The sequence below is a fragment of the Triturus cristatus genome, chromosome 10, assembly GCF_964204655.1.
Source record: "Triturus cristatus chromosome 10, aTriCri1.1, whole genome shotgun sequence".
Classification (NCBI taxonomy): domain Eukaryota; kingdom Metazoa; phylum Chordata; class Amphibia; order Caudata; family Salamandridae; genus Triturus; species Triturus cristatus.
Genome location: NC_140593.1, coordinates 379,012,260 through 379,034,075, shown reverse-complemented (window position 1 = coordinate 379,034,075; position 21,816 = coordinate 379,012,260). Strand labels below are relative to the sequence as shown.

At 46.5% G+C, this 21,816-nt stretch overlaps 1 protein-coding gene across 12 annotated transcripts in view; it reads left to right on the top strand.

Annotated features, from left to right (window-relative positions):
* Positions 1-21,816, top strand: part of TAX1BP1 (Tax1 binding protein 1) — a 712,600-nt gene that overhangs the window by 669,649 nt on the left and 21,135 nt on the right. For all 12 annotated transcript variants that reach the window (XM_085631620.1, XM_085631618.1, XM_085631616.1 and 9 more), the window contains one exon: positions 9,131-9,216. In XM_085631620.1, coding sequence (XP_085487746.1) covers positions 9,131-9,216 — 86 coding nt within the window. The remainder of the gene's footprint in view (positions 1-9,130; positions 9,217-21,816) is intronic.

Below are 21,816 nucleotides of genomic sequence, written 5' to 3'. Positions count from 1 at the left end.
CCTTGAGCATCTTTAAGCCTGCATCCCTCAGGATCAGGACCACTCTGTAGAAGTCAATGGCAGTTGTCCTGTAAAGTTTGAAACTCGCTCTAAAATACTCTGGTGGCAAGGTAGCTGTCCAAAGATTTCTTTTAGGATCCTAGACCTCGATTCTGTCTGGTTTGGTTGCCGAACTCAGTGTTACAAACCCTCACAAACTTTTTTAAAGTTTACAAACTTTTGCCTTGCCAGTGCTTGTTTGCAGATGATGTCGAAGTTTTTAAATGCTTTAAAAATCATATCTCTAGAACCCTATGGTGGATTTTGGTCACCAAGGACGCTAACACTTTATTAAAATGTGCTCAATTTGTATAAATTGTTGTCTCTTTCTTGTTGTGTGACTTTCTTTTGCTTTACACATTGTTCCTTTGCTCCGAGACAGAGCTACACAGGTTGAGCTTAAAGTTTTCAAATGATCCTTACTGGACCCAACTCAGATTTTGTGAGTGTTTTGCACGTTAAGGCCTCACAGCCATATCATATAGTACGAGCAGATCATCACAAAAGAGAACTAGTGAGGGTGCACATAGGTTCAGAGATGAGGCTGTGCTGCATATAACATACCAATGTGTACATAGTACCAGTGCTCAAAAGCACTATATTAAAGCACGTGGCAGTGATGCTTATACATATTAGGCCTAATGACTAAGAATAAAGGAATTCACATAAAGATAACATCTTTTCTATAGCACATTGCTATTTCTTCAGTATCTTCTTAGTGCTAAATTCACCAGTTAGGAGGATTAGGTCTTAGAAATGCGTAGAAGAATTCCTGCCCAAGAAAGTTAGGGGGTAGCAGGATTTGGCCAGCCTTATATACTTTTCCAAGGAATGCACTACTACAAAAATGATGGGGAACATTGAAGCTGTCATAAAATGATGGCATGAGCAAGAGTTGCATCGAGCTTAAGGAGAAGAAAGAAGAGGAAAGACCAACATTGATCGCTCGCCTATCAATAACCTCTCTGATTTCTCACTGTATAGGAAATGGAAAAGACAGACCAAGGGCAGGATCGTTCAGTGTCTCCAAAGATCCTAGGCAGAATTAGAGCTCCTAGTGGGGTTTTATGCTTTAAAACTTCTCCTTTTTGGTACTTTACTCTGGATTGTACTAATGAGCACAAGTCTAATTGGAACAGAAAGATTTTGGTGCAGAATACACATATTACTTTACATGAACCACATAGAATAGTTTGAAAAACAAAGGCAAAACATATGCACTCATCATTAACCTGGCTCAGTTTTGATATGCGACACATTGGGCTACGGTTCCAAGTAATTAAACACATATTTGAAAATTCTGCTACAGTTGCTGGCATTTTGAGTCCCATTAAATTCTTAGTGGTAACTTCATCATGGTGAGTCATTAATTACACAAAATGGGATAACTTGTATGGTGTAGCAATTATTTATCATGTTGGGGAAAATTGATAAATAGGAATATGTTTCTGATTTTTCTAAAAACAAGCACCATGGATCCTTACCAAAATTGGATGTTTACGAAGATGGTCTTGTTCCATTAGATGTGCTTTGAGTTCACATTTGAATATCTAGAACAAGTTTAAGAAAAGGTTTTCTAAAATGTGCATTCCAGTAACTCTGAAGACCACAATATCAATAGGGTGCACAAGGGATCATTTGGGACAGAGGGGAGACTTCATTTAGAACAGTTTGCTGTAAGGGACTGGGTGCAGTACGTAATGAGCTGTGAATTAAGAAAGAGTATCTTTTTTCAAGTAACTGTGTGAGTAGTTTGTATTGTGGTCCTTATTTGTTTGAGAGACAATTGCTATGTTTCTGTAGAGGGAGGTGGGTGTGTGGCTGAAAAGGGTCCTGTTTGCAAAATTGATTATACTCTTTAAGGGAGAGAACTATCGGGGAAGGCGGGGCTGAATAGTAAAAGTTACAAGTCTTGAGTGTTTCAAAAAATGGTTTTGAAGGGATCAAGGAAGGTGTTCACAACTCCTGGGGAGCAATTAGCATCACCCCAGGAATCCTTGGAGATGTGTTAAGTGTACTGGGGGTAAAAGATAATCGGAAGAATGATGCTTTGGGGTTTGCTAAGTAGATGACCTTTTAATGTGGTGAAATAAGACGAGGGACCAAAGAGAAATTTAGGGTCGGATTGCTCTAAAGCAATTAGTGGTTTTGACTGTGTTGTGTGAATGAGGCCTAACAAAGTAGAATCGGTATCATCTGCATATATAAGGAAGTAAAACCCAAAGCAAAAGATTAGACCTCAAAAAGAGTTGGAGATGGTTGTGATTGTGGAGAGAGAGAAAAGAGGGCCCAATAGACATCCTTCAGAAATGCCTGCAAGGAAAGGCATAGGTGTAGACAGAGATGAGCATCAGAAAGCTGACAGTGACTGCAAGAGATAAGAGACAAACAATTTGAGAACAACCAAGAGAGGCGAGAGTGGTAAGCAGAATTTGGTGCTATGTGTTGTTGAATGGTGCATGCAAACCATAAGGATGAGTACAGAGGATAGATAATTTTGATAAGCAAAAGTTATACATTTTAAAAACATGGCCATAGTCTGACTCTGTCAAGTAAAAGTGGCAAAGCCGGAATGGATTGGTAGGGCTGTGGACGATAGAAAGTTTACTAGGATGTTACAAGAATTGTCGAAAAATAAAGGGGCTAAAATATAGGGCAGATATTGGCAACACTGAAATAAGATCATGACTGGAGGAGCTTATAAGGGCAGGCAGCCCAGTGTCACAGCTCAGAAGAACTGGGTGTCTGCAGTGTTTTGCAATCTGATTGACTTCTAGCTCCAGATTCCTTACCTTACAATTATCCCCAGGCGTCAACTACTGGAACTGGAAATTTCTTGTGAGCAGTACCCCTGCATGTTGGTAGGTGTCGTCAATCAGCTCTGTGTGGCGTTGTCTGCGACACAAATGACATGTGGTTTGACTATACGGGCGCCAATCCTTCACGCTGATGTCAGTTCTTTTATTTCCGCTCCAGTAGCGCAAATTTGGAGAGAGCTACCTGCCAGTCACCTTTTGACTGAGCTTTTCCCCACGCTTTGTCGAAGGTTTTTTTAGAGTTATTCTCCTGGTTTGGCAGGGATATCCACTAGGAAGACCAGCTTCAAGCCCTGCGGTGTTTTTCATCGGCAGATGCCGTTGATGGACCTGCATCTTGTTTACCTCTGGTGCCTGGAATGCGACCAAGACACAAAGACCGATTGACGCGACATTCACCCCTAGGCCTTGAGGAAGCGGTCCTTCAAGCTCCATGCTGCCCAACAAGCGCTGCTGCATCGGCCTCTATCCCGGTCGAGAGAAAGGTCCCGGGATTGATCGTGGAGTCCAAGATCTTCGTCGCATTCCAAGTTGCCGTGCCACCCCTGTAAGTCCCACAAGAAGAGAAAAAGTAAAACGTCAAAGCTGTCTTCGACTTTACCTCATCCGGTGAGACGAGGAAGCATTTACATTTGATGCCTGAATTCGACCGGGTCGGCTCCGCACTTTACCAAGCCAAAGCGACCCCCTGCTCACCTCCAGGAGTTTTATGAGGCTTTGTGTCACATATTTGCGTGGCCCATCCCCACGCCTTTGGGTCCCATGGGTTCGGGAGGGGCCCAAACTGTTTCCATGCCAGCAGCGCCCGTCCCGATGCCAATGCTCCTCGTGTTGCCCTCATTCTGATCCCCGACTCCAACACAGCCAATGGGACATTGTCTGACACAGACTCCGGCACCAACTGAAGCCATGCCTTCCAGGCTGGAGCCTGAGCCCTATTCCTATGGGCTAGGACTTGGGGAGGACTGCGAGGAGTCGCTCGATCCTGAAAAATATCAGCACTTTGATCTACAAATGGACTGCTGTGAGGACTTGGTGGAGGCCAGTGGTCTGGACACTTCTCCAGATACTGGCAAGCTTTCTATCCCTACCGTGGCGACACAGAAGGGAGCGTCCTTTGCAATGATGGTGAGGATGGCGGCTGCAGTGTTTGACCTTAGCCTGACCTCAGTGGCAGTCAAGACGAGCATCTTGACAAAGGTTCTTCAGCCTAGATAGAACCCCTCAGAACTGCTTCTCCAATTCAATTAAGCTACTACTGAAGTCCTGATTAGGCCCTGGTTCAAGCCCAGCACAGGGGTTCCTGTGAAGGTGACGATTGGGGTCCCCTGGGTCGGGGAGTGGAGGGCAATTTCCTCACACAACACCCCACCCCAGAGAGCTTGGTTGTCCAAGTAACTACCTCCCACGTAAATCCTGGCACATTCTCTGCTGCTCACCCTTTCCCAGGAGACTAGACACCGTAAGAAAGATGTTTTGTTCCACCAGCCTAGACTGCGGTTCGTGAACACTGCGTGCCTTATGGGCAGTTACACCCATGCTCTATGGCTTTTCAGGGGATCGCTTATGGACATGCCTTTTGATGGCTTCCTTCTCTTTGGAGACAAAGCGGATTCAGCGCTATAGTATTCAAAGGGCAGCAGGGCTATAGCAAGGTGCTTGGGCCTTTCCAAGGCCTCTCGCCACCCCCAATCCACCTTTCATGGCCACAGACGGAGCTTCCAGCTGCGTCTATACCTGCACTGCCACAACAGCACGTAATATCTGAGCCTCTGCGTGGCCGAGGATGTGGTACCCACAGACCTCGTGGGTTGGCCTGCCTGAGGCAAGGCAGTTGACCACCCCCCTGGCAGCCACAACCTTAAAACATTTATAGTTTGCCCCTTCCTATCATGGGCACCCAGTGAGAGGCAGGATAAGCCATCACCTGCCCCAGTGATGGTCTATAACGTCAGACCAGTGGGTTCTTCAAATTGCCAGAATGGGCAACTCCCTCCCCTTTGACTTCCCCTCCACCCATGCCACCTGCTTGCAACAGGCTGATGACGGGGCCTTACTCTGCCAGAAACTGATGGCTCTTTTGGTCATCGGAGAGATAGAGAGGGTGCAGGTGGCAACAGTAGGTCACGCTTGTTATTCCAACTACTTTCTGTTGCCCAAGAAGGACATAGGCCTTCGTCCTAACCTAGACCTGTGCCCTCTCAATTTCTTCCTCAAAAAGAAGTTCAAAATGCTCACGTCCTGTCTACCCTGCACCCTAGAGACTTGATGGTAGCATTTGACTTGCAGGACACATACTTCCACATTCCCGGCCTGCCTGCCCCCAGGCATCTCCTGCGGTTCACATTGGTCCACAAGCACTTGCAGTTCGCCGTGCTCTCTTTTGGACCTACCAGTGCCCTATGTGTGTTCACCAAGGTGATGGCAGTGGTTACAGCGGAGATCAGGGGTGCCGGTCTTCCCGTATCGCAACGACTGGCTGTTGTAGGCAGGCTCTTCCCAGGCTGTTGTTTCCCACTTCCAGATTATGGCAAGTCTCCTGCATTCATTGAAGTTCAGTATCAATGTGCCGAAGTCACACCTGACTCCCTCTCAGACACTCCCCTTCATCAGAGCTGTAGGTGCAATTTTCGCCTCATCCTCCTGAACTGCGAGTCCAGGATATTAAGGCTCTGATTCTGATATTTTAGCCTCTAACTTGGATTTTGGTGAGACTGACTCCGAGGCTGCTGCGCCTTATGACCTCCTGCTTGTGACACATGCCCACTGGCATATGCAGGCTCTGCAGTGGAACCTCATGTTCCACTGGGCACAGCTTCAGGGAAATCTCTGACATGGTCCAAATCTCAGAGAGGTGCCAAGATCTGCAGTGATGGTTAGGGAACTGTCATTGGGTCAATCAGATCTGACATTGGTGACAGACGCATCACTCCTTGGATGGGGTGGCCATCGGGAGAGGTGACGATTAGAGGCCTCTGGGCTCCGGTGGAATCTGGGCTCGATATCAACCATCTGGATCTCCAGGCGAACTGGCTGGAACTAAAAGCCTTTCTACCTTCCATCAGGGCATTTCCCTGGTGGTTCAACATCTGGTTGACTCTCTGAACACCAGGGCTGACAAACTCAGCCAAAGATGCCTAGTAGATCATAAATGGAGTCTCCATCCGGAGGTGGTGCAAGGTCCATTTCCACAGTGGGAAGAGGCTTGGTTAGATCTGTTCTCCACCGCCGAGACTGTGCAATGTCATCTGTTCTGTTCGCTGCAGTTTCCAAGGCGGCTCCTGCTTGGAGACTGTTTTCATCTCGAGTGAAGCTCAGGCCTCTTGGACGGCTTTCCCCCATATCACTTCTGCCCAGAGTTCTCAAGAAGATCAGGAACGACCAATCCTAAATCAGCCTTGTGGCTCCAGACTGGACTTGGAGAGTTTGGTATCCCAAGCTGGCAAGAATGGCCATCGGTCCTCCGATCAGGGTGCTCCTTCGGGAGGATCTTCTGTTGCAGTAGAAGGGATGGTTCTGCACCCGGACCGGTCTTCTTGTGTTGAGATTGAGCAGCGACAGTTGACCGCTTTTGACCTTCTGCCATGCAATGTTATTCTGGCAGCCAGGCAGTCCTCCACCAAAACTGAATATGCCTGCTGTTTAGGCTAGTTTGTGGCATGGTGTGCAGAAAAAGCAGATTGACCCCCTTCCTGCTTCCCTTTCTCAGGTTCTTCTCTTTATTATTTCCTTTGCCCAGCTGGGCTCTGCACTGGACACCTTAAAGAGCTACCTTTCCGCTCTATCAGCCTTTCTGCGGTTGCCTAACCACCTATCCCTTTTCAAATCCCCTATTGTACATATGTTTTTGAAAGGTTTGTGAAACGTTTCCTCCTTCTCTTTTCATCGTGCCTCAGTGGGACCTTAATATGGTCCTCAACTTTCTTGATGTGTGCTCCATTTGAGCCCTTGCACAACTTAGCATCAAGCCTCCCTGGTGGCTATAATATCTGCCCGAAGGCCAGTGAGCTCAGGCTTCATCATCCAGGCCTCCCTTCATAAACATCTCCCCAGAAAAGCTTGTTCTACGAACTATAGTTTCCTTTCTGCTGAAAGTCATCACTCCCTTTCATGCTGGCCTGTCCATCACCTTGCCTACTTTTTACGCTCTGCTACATCCCTCTAAAGAAGGGGAGCAACTTCACCGACTGGACCCCAAAAGATGTTTGTTGTTCAACCTTGACCTTTTGAGAGAGTTCCGTGTTGATGACTAACTCTTTGGGGGTATGTCGGAGCACAGAAGGGAAGGGACGTGCAGAAGAAGACTAGCTCCCGATGTAACGTGCTCTGCATTAAAATCTTCTACACAATGGCCAAGAAGCAACCCACTGAGGGATTGCATGCACATTCCACTAGGGCTAAAGCTGCGACCACTGCATTAGCACCTAGAGTACCGGTGCTGGACATCTGCCAAGGAGCAGCATGGGCTTCTCTGTACACATTCACAAAACACTACTGCCTATACAGTCAGTTCCTTCAGGAATGGCACTTTGCCTGTTCAGCCCTGCAGGACATTTTGTTAGGAAAGTGTTTTGCTGACCCACCTCCAAGGAGGTATTGCTTAAGTATCTATTCTAAGGTAAGGAATCAGTGGCTAAAAGTCTCTATCAGATGAACAAGTTACTTACCTTCTGTAATGCCTTATCTGGTAGAGACTCTATCTAGCTGCAGATTCATTACCGATTCACCCACACATCCTACCCGCTCTGCGAACGGATTTCTAGGAACAGGTTTCTCCTTTGCAGGGCCCTAGTTTTCCACAACAGTGGTCCGTGTTCTTCTTGAGTCCACGCTTCTGGTGTGGAAAGTCGCTAAAAGAAACAGATATTAGCTCTATGGGGTGGCGCCTATAATAGGCACCTCACATGTCACACCTAGCACGGATGACTCCACATGGAGCCGATTTACACCACCTTCCAGCATGGAGGATAGTACTCATTAAATATTTCTGGATCCACTCCAACATCTGGGTATAATTCTAAGGTAAGGAATCTGCAGCTAGATAGTCTCTACCAGATAAGGCGTTACCGTAGGTAAGTAACTTGTTTGTAAAGTGTTTGCCAGATTGTAGACCCCTGACTTAGCTGTTTCTACTATTTGAATCTCAAAACAACACAGAAAATACAGAAACAAGTATACATTAAACAAATGCACAAATGATAAAATATTTTATTTAATTAACAAAAATTGCAGGCAAAAATCGAAATTATAGTTTTAATGAGAGGATTGCAGCTTTTCAAAATTTACTTTAATTTCCAAAAGATGAAGTGATATGCTAGACTCTAGCTCCTAATGTGTTCTCTCTTTTTGTCTGCACACACCAGTGCTTCAATGTGGTGATATCACATCTAGCCTGCCCCTTACCGCCCTCTTTAACCCGAAGTGTGAATTTCTCCTGTAGACAGAGCAGTGTTTTTTAAAGCTGGAGAAATTCAAATGTGACTCATAAGGGAATGGTCTAGCTGTGATCCTCACATGGCTTCCTCTGCAGTGGAGGGGACTTTTTCGTAGCATTAAGGTGCTGGTCATTTGCAAAAATTGATTTTGTTTACCTAGCTGAGGCCAATATTTTTGTCACCCATGGCATTTAAATCTTTGCACTGTCACTAATTATCTTTCAACTGCCTGTGCACGGTGTAGCAGTATTTCCCCTTCTGTGTTCACTGCCTAGCCTTCAAGACAACCCCAAAGAAAATGATTCTTCCTTCCCAAAGTACAATGGCTGCCACAAAGTGAGACCTCTCATCCTTCCCTGTGTTAGTAGTTTCGGTTCACAAAAGCGAGATTTAAGATTTTTGTGATTATATTCAGTGGGATATCAAATGAGTGCCTCCATGAGCCAGAGTTTCATTTTTGTTGTGACTGAAATGTTTTTTTTATTTGAAAGGCTTTTTTGGGTTTTTTTAAGAAACCTTTGTATTGACGGAGCAAAATTCATTTTGTTGATGGAAAAGGTTTTACTTAGGCAGAATAGGAGCAGTGTTGGCCTGATTAAATGAGTGTGTCCCTCTGTGGGCATGAGAAGGATCTCTTTACATGCTGATTCATCCTTTACTTTGTCTCCCACCACAGTGCAGTTCAGTGTGATTGGTTTAAGAGAGGCAGGTGATTGTACACTGGGACAGGAGTACACTTTTGGAAGTTGTCCTGGATGACCTTGCTTTCAGAAATTACTTTAGGGACATTCATTATCCTATAAAATGTTTAAAAATGATGTTTTATATCTATTTAACTAGGATGATGATGACAACATACCTGCAACTCAAAATCCTCCAAGCATACTCCTGCATGAGCATGGGACAGGGTTCTGCTTTGATTCAAGGTAATGTATAACCCAGTTTGTATAGTAAATGTGTTGTTTGTATCATTATATTATAATTGAACACGAGAGCAGCAAATTTGATTTAGATCAGTCCGGTGGTTTATTCCAGAGTAATTCATTACTCTTCCACTAAGGAGGACTGTTAGTACTGCTCCTCATTCCAAACAGCTCAACTGCATCTTAGCGAACTTTAAAAGAGAAAGAACTATTTTTAATTTCCAAAGTTTTAGAGTGACACAACGCTTGCCAAGAATTAATAAGTTCGGAGAAGTGAATGACCTTACAAGAAATTGCAAGAGCATTTAGAGTATGTGCCTTGTGTGATGGATGTTAAATTCAACATGCGTGTGTGTGTGTGTGTCCATGTGTGTATTCCCACAACCCCAAGGAGTGAGTGACAGTCAGGGGCTCTCTTTCATCATATCCATAGTAATTTTGCCTAGTGAACTCATTGCTCAACTGTTATAGATCCCTTATATTTGACCTGTTTCTCGTCTTGGCAGCACATTGTAGTGATTTTCTTCTCCAATTTGAGATGCCACTCTTGGAAAGTGATTCATAAAAAGACAGAATACTTTTTTTTATAGTTCACATAGGTCAAATGTAGCTCCAAAGAGAAGCAGCGCACTTTACAGAGAAACATTTTATTGCAGCAGGTGTCTCTCTGACAAGAATGTTTGTATGCCATGCTGACCTAAGTGAGGTGACACATTATTCTCTTCTCTTATGATGAATGCAAACTAATAAAAATGGAGTTCTGCATTGTTAGGTCGTGTTCATTGATTCTCTCCAGAGGAGTGCCCTATTTCACCCTATTTTACCCTCTTATTTTTGTGTGTGCATAAATATTATGGTGGACTTTCGCATGTGTACCCATCCTGATATTCTACTCCTCTCTCTTCTTGGCTGTCACAGAAAACGCTATTCCCTCCCGTGCCCGCCATATCTCTTTTTTGATTTCTTGTAGGTTTTATTGGTTGCTTAAATGGGGAAGATTGTCCATGCACCCTTTTTTGTCTACAGTCTTAGCTCTACCGCCCTATACCACATCTTCTTTCTCCTTATGCAGCACCCACTCTTGCTCCCTTCTTTTGTCTTTTTTCCCCCCTTCCATTCCTTGCCCCCCTATCTCTTATACTACACTACTATTTTTCACTTTTCAAACCTAAATCTCTTAACACTCCCCTATCATTACATCCCCTTTCTTATTCTGTTTCACCTTTTTATGTCGAGCCTAGTGCAGCCCGCATGCGCTGCTCTAGGAAAACGACTTCTTGGAATCGCTCTGGGCTTTCCACATGCTTGTGTGTGTGTTTATTTTTTTCCATTATTTTCATTGGTCTTTGCGTGTGTTTGTCTAAAAAAGCACCATGCAATTGGTCAAAGGTGTCTGCACGTATCAGCCCACGGCCTACTCTTGCGGTTACTATTTTCTTGTTCTTTTATTTCCATAAACGCGCCCTACGCCTTTAAAAGTGAATGAGAGGCAGGAAGGGCAGGGCAGCCTTCTCAGGTGTTTGCCGAGCGCCGTGCATTGTGCTTACTCAGCTCCCGTTTCATTCTCAGGTGAGTCCGTTGTGAGCCGTGCCCAGCGCGTGCCTGCCAAGCCGGTTCCCAGGGAGCAGCCGCTATTTCATCGCTCCCTCCCCTCGGCGGGGAGCCAGTTCACCTAAACTCGCGCAGCAATAACCGCATTACATGACGCTTTTATCACCGCCCCACAGAGACTCCTGTCTGTTTGTGATTAATAATCGATCTGCAGCTGTGAGAAGGTCAAGGGGTTGATCACATGCAGCTGATTTGCGTGGCCGGGCACAGTTTTTTTATCTTTTATTTCCACAAACGCGCCCTGCGCCTTTACGAGTCAGTGAGAGGCAGGAAGGGCGGGGCAGCCTTCTCAGGTGTTTGCCGAGCACCGTGCATTGTGCTTACTCAGCTCCCGTTTCATTCTCAGGGGAGTCCGTTGCGAGCCGCGCCCAGCGCGCGCCTTCCAAGCCGGTTCCCAGGAAGCAGCCGCCATTTCATCTCTCCCTCCCCTGGGCGGGGAGCCAGTTCACCTAAACTCGCGCAGCAATAACAGCATCACATGACGCTTTTATCACCGCCCCATGGAGACTCCTGTCTGTTGGTGATTGATAATCGACCTGAAGCCGTGAGAAGCTCAAGGGGTTGAGCACATGCAGCTAATTTGGGCCTGTATGGAGGCCGGGCACGCATAAGTAGCGTGAGATTTAAACCTTCCAATGCTCAAACAAATGAGGAAAAAATACCTATTAATGAGCTCCTGTTTCATTCTCAGGTGAGTTTGTTGCGAGCCGCGCCCAGCACGCGCCTTCCAAGCCGGTTCCCGGGGAGCAGTCACCATTTCATCGCTCCCTTCCCTGGTCGGGGAGCCAGTTCACCCAAACTCACGCAACAATAACAGCATCGCATGACGCTTTTATCACCGCCCCACAGAGACTCCTGTCTGTTGGTGATTAATAATTGACCTGAAGCCGGGAGAAGCTCAAGGGGTTGAGCACATGCAGCTGATTTGCGCCAGTAGGGAGGCAGGGCACGCAGGAATAGTGCGAGATGTAAACCTTCCAATGCTAAAAAAAAAAATGAGGAAAAAAATAACTATTAATGAAAAAAGATCATTTAGTATGGAAGGTTCTGTTCACAGATGTACAACTAACTGGTCAGACAAGAAAAGCGTAGTAGGTACCAAGTGAATCTTTAGCTGCACAAGAGTACACTATCAAAAGAGTAGGTAGTTTGACGGTTTCCACCAACCGACATTTCCAAGGTTCCAGCTCAGCCAGTCATATACATTCCACATGACATACATTTCACAACAAAACACAGAATTAACCACAATAGAAGTTCTATTAGACTAACATTGAAAGTTGATAAAATCACCATTTAACGCTGAAAGACATTGGACCGCATTAAGAGTTTCCCATAGGCCTGTCCTTCTAAACGGCATGTAGCGATGGGGAAGAGTGTCATAGTAGTAAGGTAGTGCAGTGCCCCCGGTCAGAGTTGGTGGGCAATTTAACGTCAAATGCAAAAGTGGTGCAGATAAGCCTGACCATGCTTTAATCCATGGCGGCACAACACCCACGATAATGTGGTGCATGACTAGCCACTTATAAGGTCCCAAAGGCGAGACCTATTGGTTATGCCAATGCTTGTTAATCTTCTGTTCTATCCTTCTGTGCAGATCCCCTCCACCCCCCTTCATTTAACGAGGCACTGTTGGAGAAGTCAAAGAAGTGTACTCCCCACCCATACTCCTAAGAGTCAGATGTAACTTTGAGTTGTGGATGTGGGAAGCAGCAGGGGCATTCCACCATAGGGTTAGGGATTAGATGGTCACCATTGCAATTCGTGAACCTTGGCGGTGCTGCAAACTTTCACCCTTTGTGTCAACCATTGACTTCCTAAACATTGATGCAGATGTCGGTGACACTGATGGATTCTTCAAAATCTCAGTGTGTGACCGCTTATAAATCTATTGAGAAGATAGCGTCAGCAGCAGCAGGATTAGCACAAGCCATCCCACTTAAAGTATTGACTGACACTGTGCTGGGAATGGCAATAAAGAGTGTCTGAATATTTGTTAGATAATGAAGGCCCAAACGGAAAGATGACCACTGTTGGTCTTTTCCCATTTTACACATCATAGTTCTTGTTTTATAGACCTTAAGATATCACAGCCTATCCCTGTAATAGATGCGGTTTCATGAGAGTGAAGATTATGAATTGTTGCTGCCAGTGAATTCAGACATAGGTCTGTATTTGGACGTTTAGAATGTAATGGAAGCATGGTTGGAGTTATTTCAGAAGGGGGTTTCCTTTCTGTGCATGGTTCCTCCACCTAGGAAAATGCTTCATTTCCATCCTATTGTACTTACCTTTTTACTCCTAAATCCAACCGCATTACATTGATACTCTCAGAAACCTAACTCATAACCGCCTTAATGACCATAATTACATTTTCCTTGAGGCAAGCTGAAGTTACCTCCTTTGGTTTACTGGCAAACAGCTGGAAAACATCGGCCTGCCCGCAAATGACCCAAACTTGTTGGTGGCCCTTCACCCTCCCCCCCCCCCCCCTCCCCCCCCCCCAATAGTTGAATGTTCAAGGCTTGTTCCACAGTATGACTTGACAGTAAGGCAATGCAATTGGGGTTACAGGATCTTTGCCAGTGGTAGCTTAGTCAGTAGAACTTGTAATGCATCACGGACGCCTGACACTATGCCCCAAGCATCTTTTGCAATGGACAATAAACCGGCCTAGACATATCTGAGTTGTATTTTAAATGATGGAATACTTGCCTCTAAATAAGAACGGTTTACTGCACTTGATACAGTTGATTAGGTATATCTATGGGCAGTTACATTGTGTTATGGAGACATGCTTGGGTATGGTTCACCAGGTTTTGTGGTGATGATTAAGATATGCATGCTTTTCAATGGTCCCAAAAACTCTCTGGAGAGGTTTCAACAAGGCAATGCCTCTGTTCTCTCATAGGGTGTAGCTTCTCAATTTTGCCGGTTTCATTAGACACACTACACATTTTGTACTTATGGAAGGGCACCTAATAATAGTCTTATTAACTGCCACAGCAGTGGTACATGTTTCAGTGAAGATTCCTATGATGTAGAACTGGTACATGGTTCAGTGAAGATTCTTATGATGTAGAACTAGGACTGCAAGTAACCTTGTTTGCTGGTGCATTTAGTGCCAATGCGCTCTCTGCTCAACTAGGAAACCGTACCTGTCCCTGCACACAGACTCTGGCTGTGTTTAATGCCCTTCATAATACCACCAGGTTATCTGTGTTTTGAATATAATGCAAATTGGGCTTGATCGTAAATATAGTTGAAGTCAGAATGATAACAAAGCAACCAGATTTTATAATGTCAATTAGATGTGTCCTTAACCTAGCAGAGCAATATTTCACTTACAAAATTACTATCTCGCTCTCTTCCGACATCTAAGATCCAAAATTATTTGTTATGGGATCTCATTGGTTTTCATAAACAAGCATATTTTTTTCAAGGAGGAATATCTTACCCAAATGCATTTCAGAACTAATACATATGGGAAGACATTTCTGCATTTTGCCTAGCAACTTTTTATTATAGGGATATGAACAATTAAGAAACTGAAAGCAATGAGTCTCATCTTTGGGCTAAGATGAGTCCGCTAGGAAGGTTCACATCAAGAAGATGCCCTGTTCTATCAGTTGCATTGTCCCAACTCAGCACTTGTTGACACCTACCCAGCTATATCCAAAGTACTCTTAAGAGATGGGGTGCCATCTCTGGTCTGATCGCTTCAGACCAGGTCTAGTTTTCTAGAGCTGAAGAGCTTGGACAGTGACATGCTCATTAACAATTTGTCCTTCCAGGGTGAAGGCTTCACAACTATGACCGACTCCTACATCAAGATGTTAAACATTGAGATAATGAACAAAATTGATGGGCTATGTTCTCTGTGCCTAGCTAGAGCCAAGGATAAGGATCCTCCTGAGATGGAGTGGAGATACTGTTTATACTGAAACTATCCGACATGTTTAGGTACTTGGGCCTGATTTAGTTCTTGATGGATGGGATACACCATCACAAACATTACGGATATCCCATCCACCATATTACAAGTTACATAGGGCATAGTGCACTTCTGATAAAGCAGACGTGATATCCATCATGTTTGTGACTGAGTATCCGATCTGCCAATATCTAAAATCAGGCCCTTGGTAACAAACCGAATGATCAAACTATGCAAACATGCTGGAGTGAGAGCTACATACCTGGTCCACAAATCAATGCTGCTACCCTCCTCATCATCTTTAACAAAAGCAAGAACGGGATCCACTATCCTCTCTAGCAAAGCACAGACAATCTGCCTCTGGCTTCTAGAGCAGAGCATATACATAATAGCAATCCATCCCCAAGATGTGAAAAATGTGCAAGTGGATTACTCATGAGGTTCTAGTAAAAACATGTGTAACTTTGGAAAAAGCATCCGTTCACCACATCAGAGAAGGCAAATATGTTATGTATCCTGATATCCAGAACCCTTTCAGCTAACAGTCAGATACTTTTTTCTGTGCCCCCCCCCCCACCACCACTAAATGCCATCATTAAAATCAAACAATCCAACACCAGGATGTGTTTGTATTGCTCTATATGTTGCATGCTATGATAGTATTCAGGCCTAAATCTCTTATTGGACAGACCTCACAAGAGATTGATATGCAAACCAAATCTTCTATTCAGAATGGCTGGCTGAATCCTTAATCCCAGCCTTATACCCCTGTCTTGGGTGCCTGACTCCTGAATACCTCTAATACATTATCCCACACACTGCATAAGCATCCTAAAAGAATTGAAGAATTCAGTGTCAAGATCTCCCTCTAACTTCAGATCAATTATATTCCATTTTAAGCATCTAGAAAAATAAATTGACTCACAAATGTTTGGAAGCAACAGTACTACGTTCGCTTCCATTTATGCCTGAATCTGCCTCACAAATTTCCTCCATAGTAGTTCTTCATATAGCTGCTATCACATGATAATGTCCCTCTGAAATATCATATTTAATTAGCTCTGTGATAAATTATATTCAGAGGGTGAAAGGAAAGTCTGCTTGACCCACTGAGAGCTTAATCTTATTTTCTTCAACAGGGCTTCATATTATACTTTAGCATGACAGGCTACATTTTTGTGCTCTGTGTTTATCAGATATTGCTCTTAATTACAGCTGAAAAGTAAACGCTCCTGCAGTGGCGCACAATAATTCCTGTTATGTGAAGTCATCGTATCTTAGTAAGGGATAAACTGATACCTTCCTCATTCTTAAATATGTTAGCAGTCTAACTTTTTCGGCTTTGATCCAGCTGCTCATTAACATTGTAACTTGACACAATCTGATAGACTTCTAGCCGCAGATTCCTGACCTTTGAATTTTCTCTGGAGTCAGACTGGATCTGGGAGATTTTTCGAGCAGTACTCCTCGCACCGTTAAGTGGCGGAGAGCAGCTCTGCATCCGTTGTCATCTGCGCCAGAGTCACGTTGCTTTAACTATATCAGTGCCACCCAGGTGCTCTGACGTCCGTTCTTTTCTTTCTGCACCAGCCAGCACTGATCCAGATCCCTCTGTTGTGTTTTTACAGGAATTTAGCAACTTTCTGGCAACTTTTTTTTTTAGGTTTCCTCCTGGTGTGTCGAGGATGTCATCACGTAGGACAGATTTTAAGCCCTGTGGAGCCTGTCACCGGGTGATGTCTGTGACCAATGACAGCTGGCATGGATCTGGGGTGGCGGGGCGGGGCGGAATTGGGTAAATCAAAAGAAAATTTCACCTACCTCCTCACCGCGTCTCTCCTCCTTGTCCCTCTGCTCTGGCCAGAACAGGAAGCACCCAGTGTGAGAAGTTGGCCTGGTATATGCTGTTCACTAGTTCTAGTGACCACCTTGTACCATGCCAAGCAACCCTTATGGTGTGGTTGTAAGTCAACCTTTTCGGACTAGCTGCCCTAGTGGTAGCGTAGGCTAAGCAGTCTTTGAGGCTAAACTCGTGAAGCGTGTTAAGCCAGCTGTTTTACCAAATGCAACCCCCTTTTATACCAATGAAAGGACACCACACAGATATATATTCAAAATATATATGTATTTATTTCTCAAAGTAACCCCTAGTCTCTTTATGAGCACAGGAGCACAAATCGTCAAACAAGATTATCACAGAATACACAGAAGTTGCACTTTATATGGATAGGCCCTGGTGGCCACTCAAACCATATACTAAAATAGTGGTATAAGTACCACGAACAGAAAAGGGAAAAGGCCTAAGGCCTCTAGAATCGCTGGGCCTACAAGGAGCTAACGTCAGTTAGTGACCAGGAGGTCCACGGGTGGCGTGTGCAGAGCAAATAGTCACACGCGTGCTCCCATAGGTTTCAATGGGTGCGTAAAAAGTACAAAGTTACTGCAAAAGGAATCTTCCGGATGGACTAGGAACTCAAGATTTGGAACACAGGCACTAGAGATGTAATACTACACTTGGGCACAGGTGTGCCAGCTTTACCTCACCCACAGGAAGCGGGTGCATAGGCCTCGAAGTGCGTCGGGTTGCTTCTATCTGTTCCGTGGAGCTTGAAGACAAAGATGCTGCAGGCGGTCGGTCCGGGAGAGATGCAGTGGATCCAAGAGTGGATCGGAGATGTTGAAGACCTGTAAGCAGAGGGGACAGTGTTCACAGTCACTAGCCAGTGACCAGCGTGGCACCAGGTGGGTACCAGGCGATGTCGGGTGCAAACAGGTGATGAGGGGTAGCTTGTCTCCGCAGCCACGTGGTCCCTGAAGGTCGACGACGTCCAGGAGTCGGCTCACGAGCTGTCCCACGCAGGCTCTCGCTGTCGGCGGTGTCGGCGACTTGATCGAAGCAAACAAGCCTTGGCAAAAGCAATTGCAGGAGGATTCGGAAATCAGCTGTTGGTTCTGACCAGCAAGGTCAGAGGGATTGCTCCTTTGGAGGGGAGCAAGGGCCAGTCTGGAGCAACCAGACCAGCGGTGTTTGTCGTAGATTTCGTCGCCAAGATGGCCACTAGCCAGCGGGCCAGCAACCGGTTAGGCGCGTCGAGTGGCAAAATGCAGAAGGGCCCCACGCAGATCGTGGAGATGCTGGAGGGCTCACCTTTGGTGCAGATGCTGCTCGAGGGTTGGGCTTCTCAGGACCCAAAGCACAACTTGGAGGGAGCCTCGGTTGTTGCACTGGTCAGCTTGTCGTAGTCGTTCCAAGATGGCTGGCTCCACGTGTCTCGGTGCCTCCACGGGTCTCCTCTTTTCAGGGACTGTGGATCGGGCGGTGAGAGGTCTGGAGGTCCAGGTCTTGTCAGTCTCTGGGCTCGGGCTCCGGCGGGAGGCGGCGGCAAAGCAGACGTTGATTCGCTGGATGGTGCTTGCGTTAGCAAGGTGGTCACTCCCTGACCACAGGGGAGATTTTCTTCAGTCTTCTGTGCAGCAGAATGTCGAAGTTCCCGTCTTCTTCTTAGTTTCAAGTTGATTCCAGGATGTCTGAAGTCTTAGGACACAGCTCCTACCTTTATTCGGATTCTAGGGGCCGGACTACCTGCTAGGTCCCTCCCTATGGGTGGGACCAGGAAGGGGTGTGGTTACACCCCCAATCCTTTGTCCAGCTCGCCCCAGGCCCGGGACTGGTGTGCCCCAGGACCGGTTTGAACTGGCATATGCACCGAGGCTCCTTGTGAGCCACAGGCATGTCTGGTTTCTTTCAAGCCCTACCTGACCAATACACAAAATCCTGTCTGGGGTGGTGCACGCACCTCCCCTGGCAGGAAACCCTTTGTCCACACCTCCCAAGCTGAAAGGACTCCCAGCAGCAGGAGGGCAGACTTGTGTCTGTGGTGGCAGCATCCATTTTGTGGAGCTGAGGCTATGTCTGATTTTACCCGGGTTTCAGGCACTGTACATGTCGTGTCCCTCTAGAAGGGTGGAATGCTAACCCCGTCGCCAGAATTGGCGAGGGGTTAGTATTCCAATTCGTATGACACCTTACTCGACATGTTTTGATAAAGCCAAACCAAAGATAGCATTTAACCGCGAGGTTCATAATGCACTTAAGAGTATATGGTATGACGATATCTGGAAACAGTAGAAGGAAGTTGTTCCGACCACTGCAGACAGGCTCAGCTCATGCCAGAGCACCATCTCACATGGAACCAAGCACTCTGCCTTCAGGATTGTTAAGGCCTGCCATAGGAGTGACTTATAGGTTACCAGGTGTCCCATTTAAGGTTAGGTATAGGTATACTACACCTAAGTAAGAGGTGATTACACCAACTTACCCCAGCTGAGTGATCAGCCAGTTGTGTCAGATTGTTAGGCCAAGCCTGGGGTGGCATAATACATGCTGCAGCCCTTGGCAGGCCTTGGGTACACCAATGCCCTGGGTACCTAGTGTACACTGGTACAGGGGCTGACAGGGTGATCCAACCAATTGGGTATGTACCTAGGGTACATGGAGTCCATTTTAAAGAGAGAACAGCCAGGCTGAGATCCTGAATAGCAGGATCTCAGGCCAACTAAGTCGAAAAACCAGCTAGACACTAGGCAAAAATTTGGGGGTAACCATAGTCAGATATCCACCTTCCTACACAACCCCCCCCCAAACGAAGGGAGATAAGGCTGACCTTGACCAGGTAAGCCTATATTGCCCAAGTGGCCATATAAGGAGGAACCAGCACTGGCATGGTTACCCCCTGTCTCATGGTCCACTAAGCAATCCCTCACCCTAAGGGTATCAGAGGGTCTCCACCATAGGGAATCTCTACCTTTGGTGTGTCTTGGCAAAGTAAAAGGCTGGTGTTGAGATGGAGTACTGAAGTGAGTGTCCTCAAAGTGAGGCCTCAGCTTCCTCCAATCCCCCTCCACCATGGATGCCTTTCTTTCCTTAACTGAGTTGCACTGTGCTCTCAGGGTCAGCCTCTGGCTACCTAAAGCTGGAGGCTGGGTCCCTTTTGTGGGCTTACTGGAGGGACAGGTCAGGTTTGGGGCCCTAAGGTCCCAGGTTTGCCTGTGCCCAACAGAATCCCTCTGGGGGAGGTCCCTAACTACCTGTAAAGGAGATCCCTCAGGAATGTTTTTACCCATCCCCTGACTAGGGCTACTAGCCAGGCAATCCTCATTCTTTTGATGGGGGGGTTCTTGTGGACAGGGGCCCTCTGGGGGTCCACTGGCCTCCCTGACCTCTGCAGCCCTGGGCTGACTGAGGCAGGGTAGAGAGAGGCAGGCTACCTGCACCAGACTGGGTCCCACCTTGGAAGGGGCCACTGACATCAGAGGCTCTGCCAGGCCAGGCCTGGCTACCTCTGGGGCAGTTCCTTCACAAGGGGTGAGGTCAGATCCCTGAGGAGGCTGACCTTTTCCTAATGTCTGGGGAGAGGGAGACTTTTCTTCCTCCCCACTACTCTCAGTTTGTGTGGAGTGATCCATTGTTTCAGGCTTCACTACACCTATGTCAGTCTGAGTATAGGCTGAGACCATTACAGCCTTGCCAACCTTTTCAGGGGGGCACTCAGTTTGTGTTTGAGCTGTGACTGTCACAGCTCTGCCAGTCTCTACAGGGAAGTCTGTCTGTGCCTGGGCTGTGGCTACCACTGCCCTTCCAACCTTTTCAGGGAGGAAATCTATTTGGACAGGGGTTGTGAATGGCACAACCCCCCTACCCTTTTGTGACAGGCCTACCATTTTAGAATGGGTGTCTTGTTCAACTCCAGCCCAAGCTGAGAGTTCTAAGTCATTCCCCAGTAAGCAGTCTACAGGCAAGGTTGGGGACACTGCCACCCTTTTAGGGCCAGTGACACCTCCCCAGCTGAGACATACCTCTGCCATGGGATGACTGTTCTGTTTGCCATCAATGTTGGTCACCTGGTAGGAGAAACCAGGCAAAAGCTGCTCAGAGGGAACTAGCCAATGGGCCACCATTGTGATGCTAGCTCCAGTGTCTCTGTAGGCCTCAGCTTTTGTACCATTGATGTAGGGCTCCTGTCTGTACCTACCCAAAGTGTTGGGACAGGCAGTGAAGTTGGCAAACCCCATGCCACCATCACAGACAAGAGTATCTGCTGCAGGGGAATTGGCTAAGCCAGGGTCCCCCTGTGTTCCCCAAGTAAACCCACCCAGATTTCTGGGGGCACTCCCACCACCTGGGGGATTACTGCTGACAGTAATAGGTGGTGTGACAGGAGTAATTGGAGGAACAGTTTTGTTTTTAGCCCTTGGGCAACCGCTGTCAGTTTTCCAATGCCCAGGAGTTTTACACTCATGGCAGTAGGGCTTTTTGGCTGTGGTAGAGGAGGGAGCTTGGGACCCACCACCCTGTGTGGAGTTTTGGGGCCCTGAGGAAGGTTTCTCTTTTTCTTTATCCCCACCCTTCTCTTGAGGCTTGGTGGTATCTTTCTTTTGGTCACCACCCTGGTTTTTAGGCCTGATCCTGGTCCTGACCCATTTATCTGCCCTCTTTCCCAATTCTTGGGGAGAGGTCAAATCTGAGTCTACCAGGTGTTGATGGAGAAGCTGGTTTTGACAATTACTTAAAATCTGCTCTCTCATCATCAAATTGTACAATCCTGTATAATCAGACACCTTACTTCCCAGCAACCAACCCTCCAAAGCCTTAGTGGCACATTCCACATATTCAGACCAGTCCTGAGTCTGTGTCTTCTGGGTGTCTCTGAACATTAACCTGTACTGTTCAGTGGTTAAGCCTAACCCATCAACTAGGACACTCTTCAGGACTCTGTAATTTCTGACATCCTCTTCTCTAACAGTGAGGAGTCTATCTCTGCCTCTCCCCTCAAAGGAGAGCCATAAGATTGCTGCCCACTGGTCTTCAGGAACCTGCTGCACTTTGCAGGCTCTCTCAAGAGCAGTCATCCATTTGTGGATGTCATCCCCACTTTTGTAGGGGGGCACAATCTTGGACAGGTTCCTATTGTCAAAGACCCTATCTTTGTCCCTAGGGACATTGCTGCCACCAGTGGGTATAGACCCACTCTCTCTATGCTGCCTAGCCTTGCTCAGTT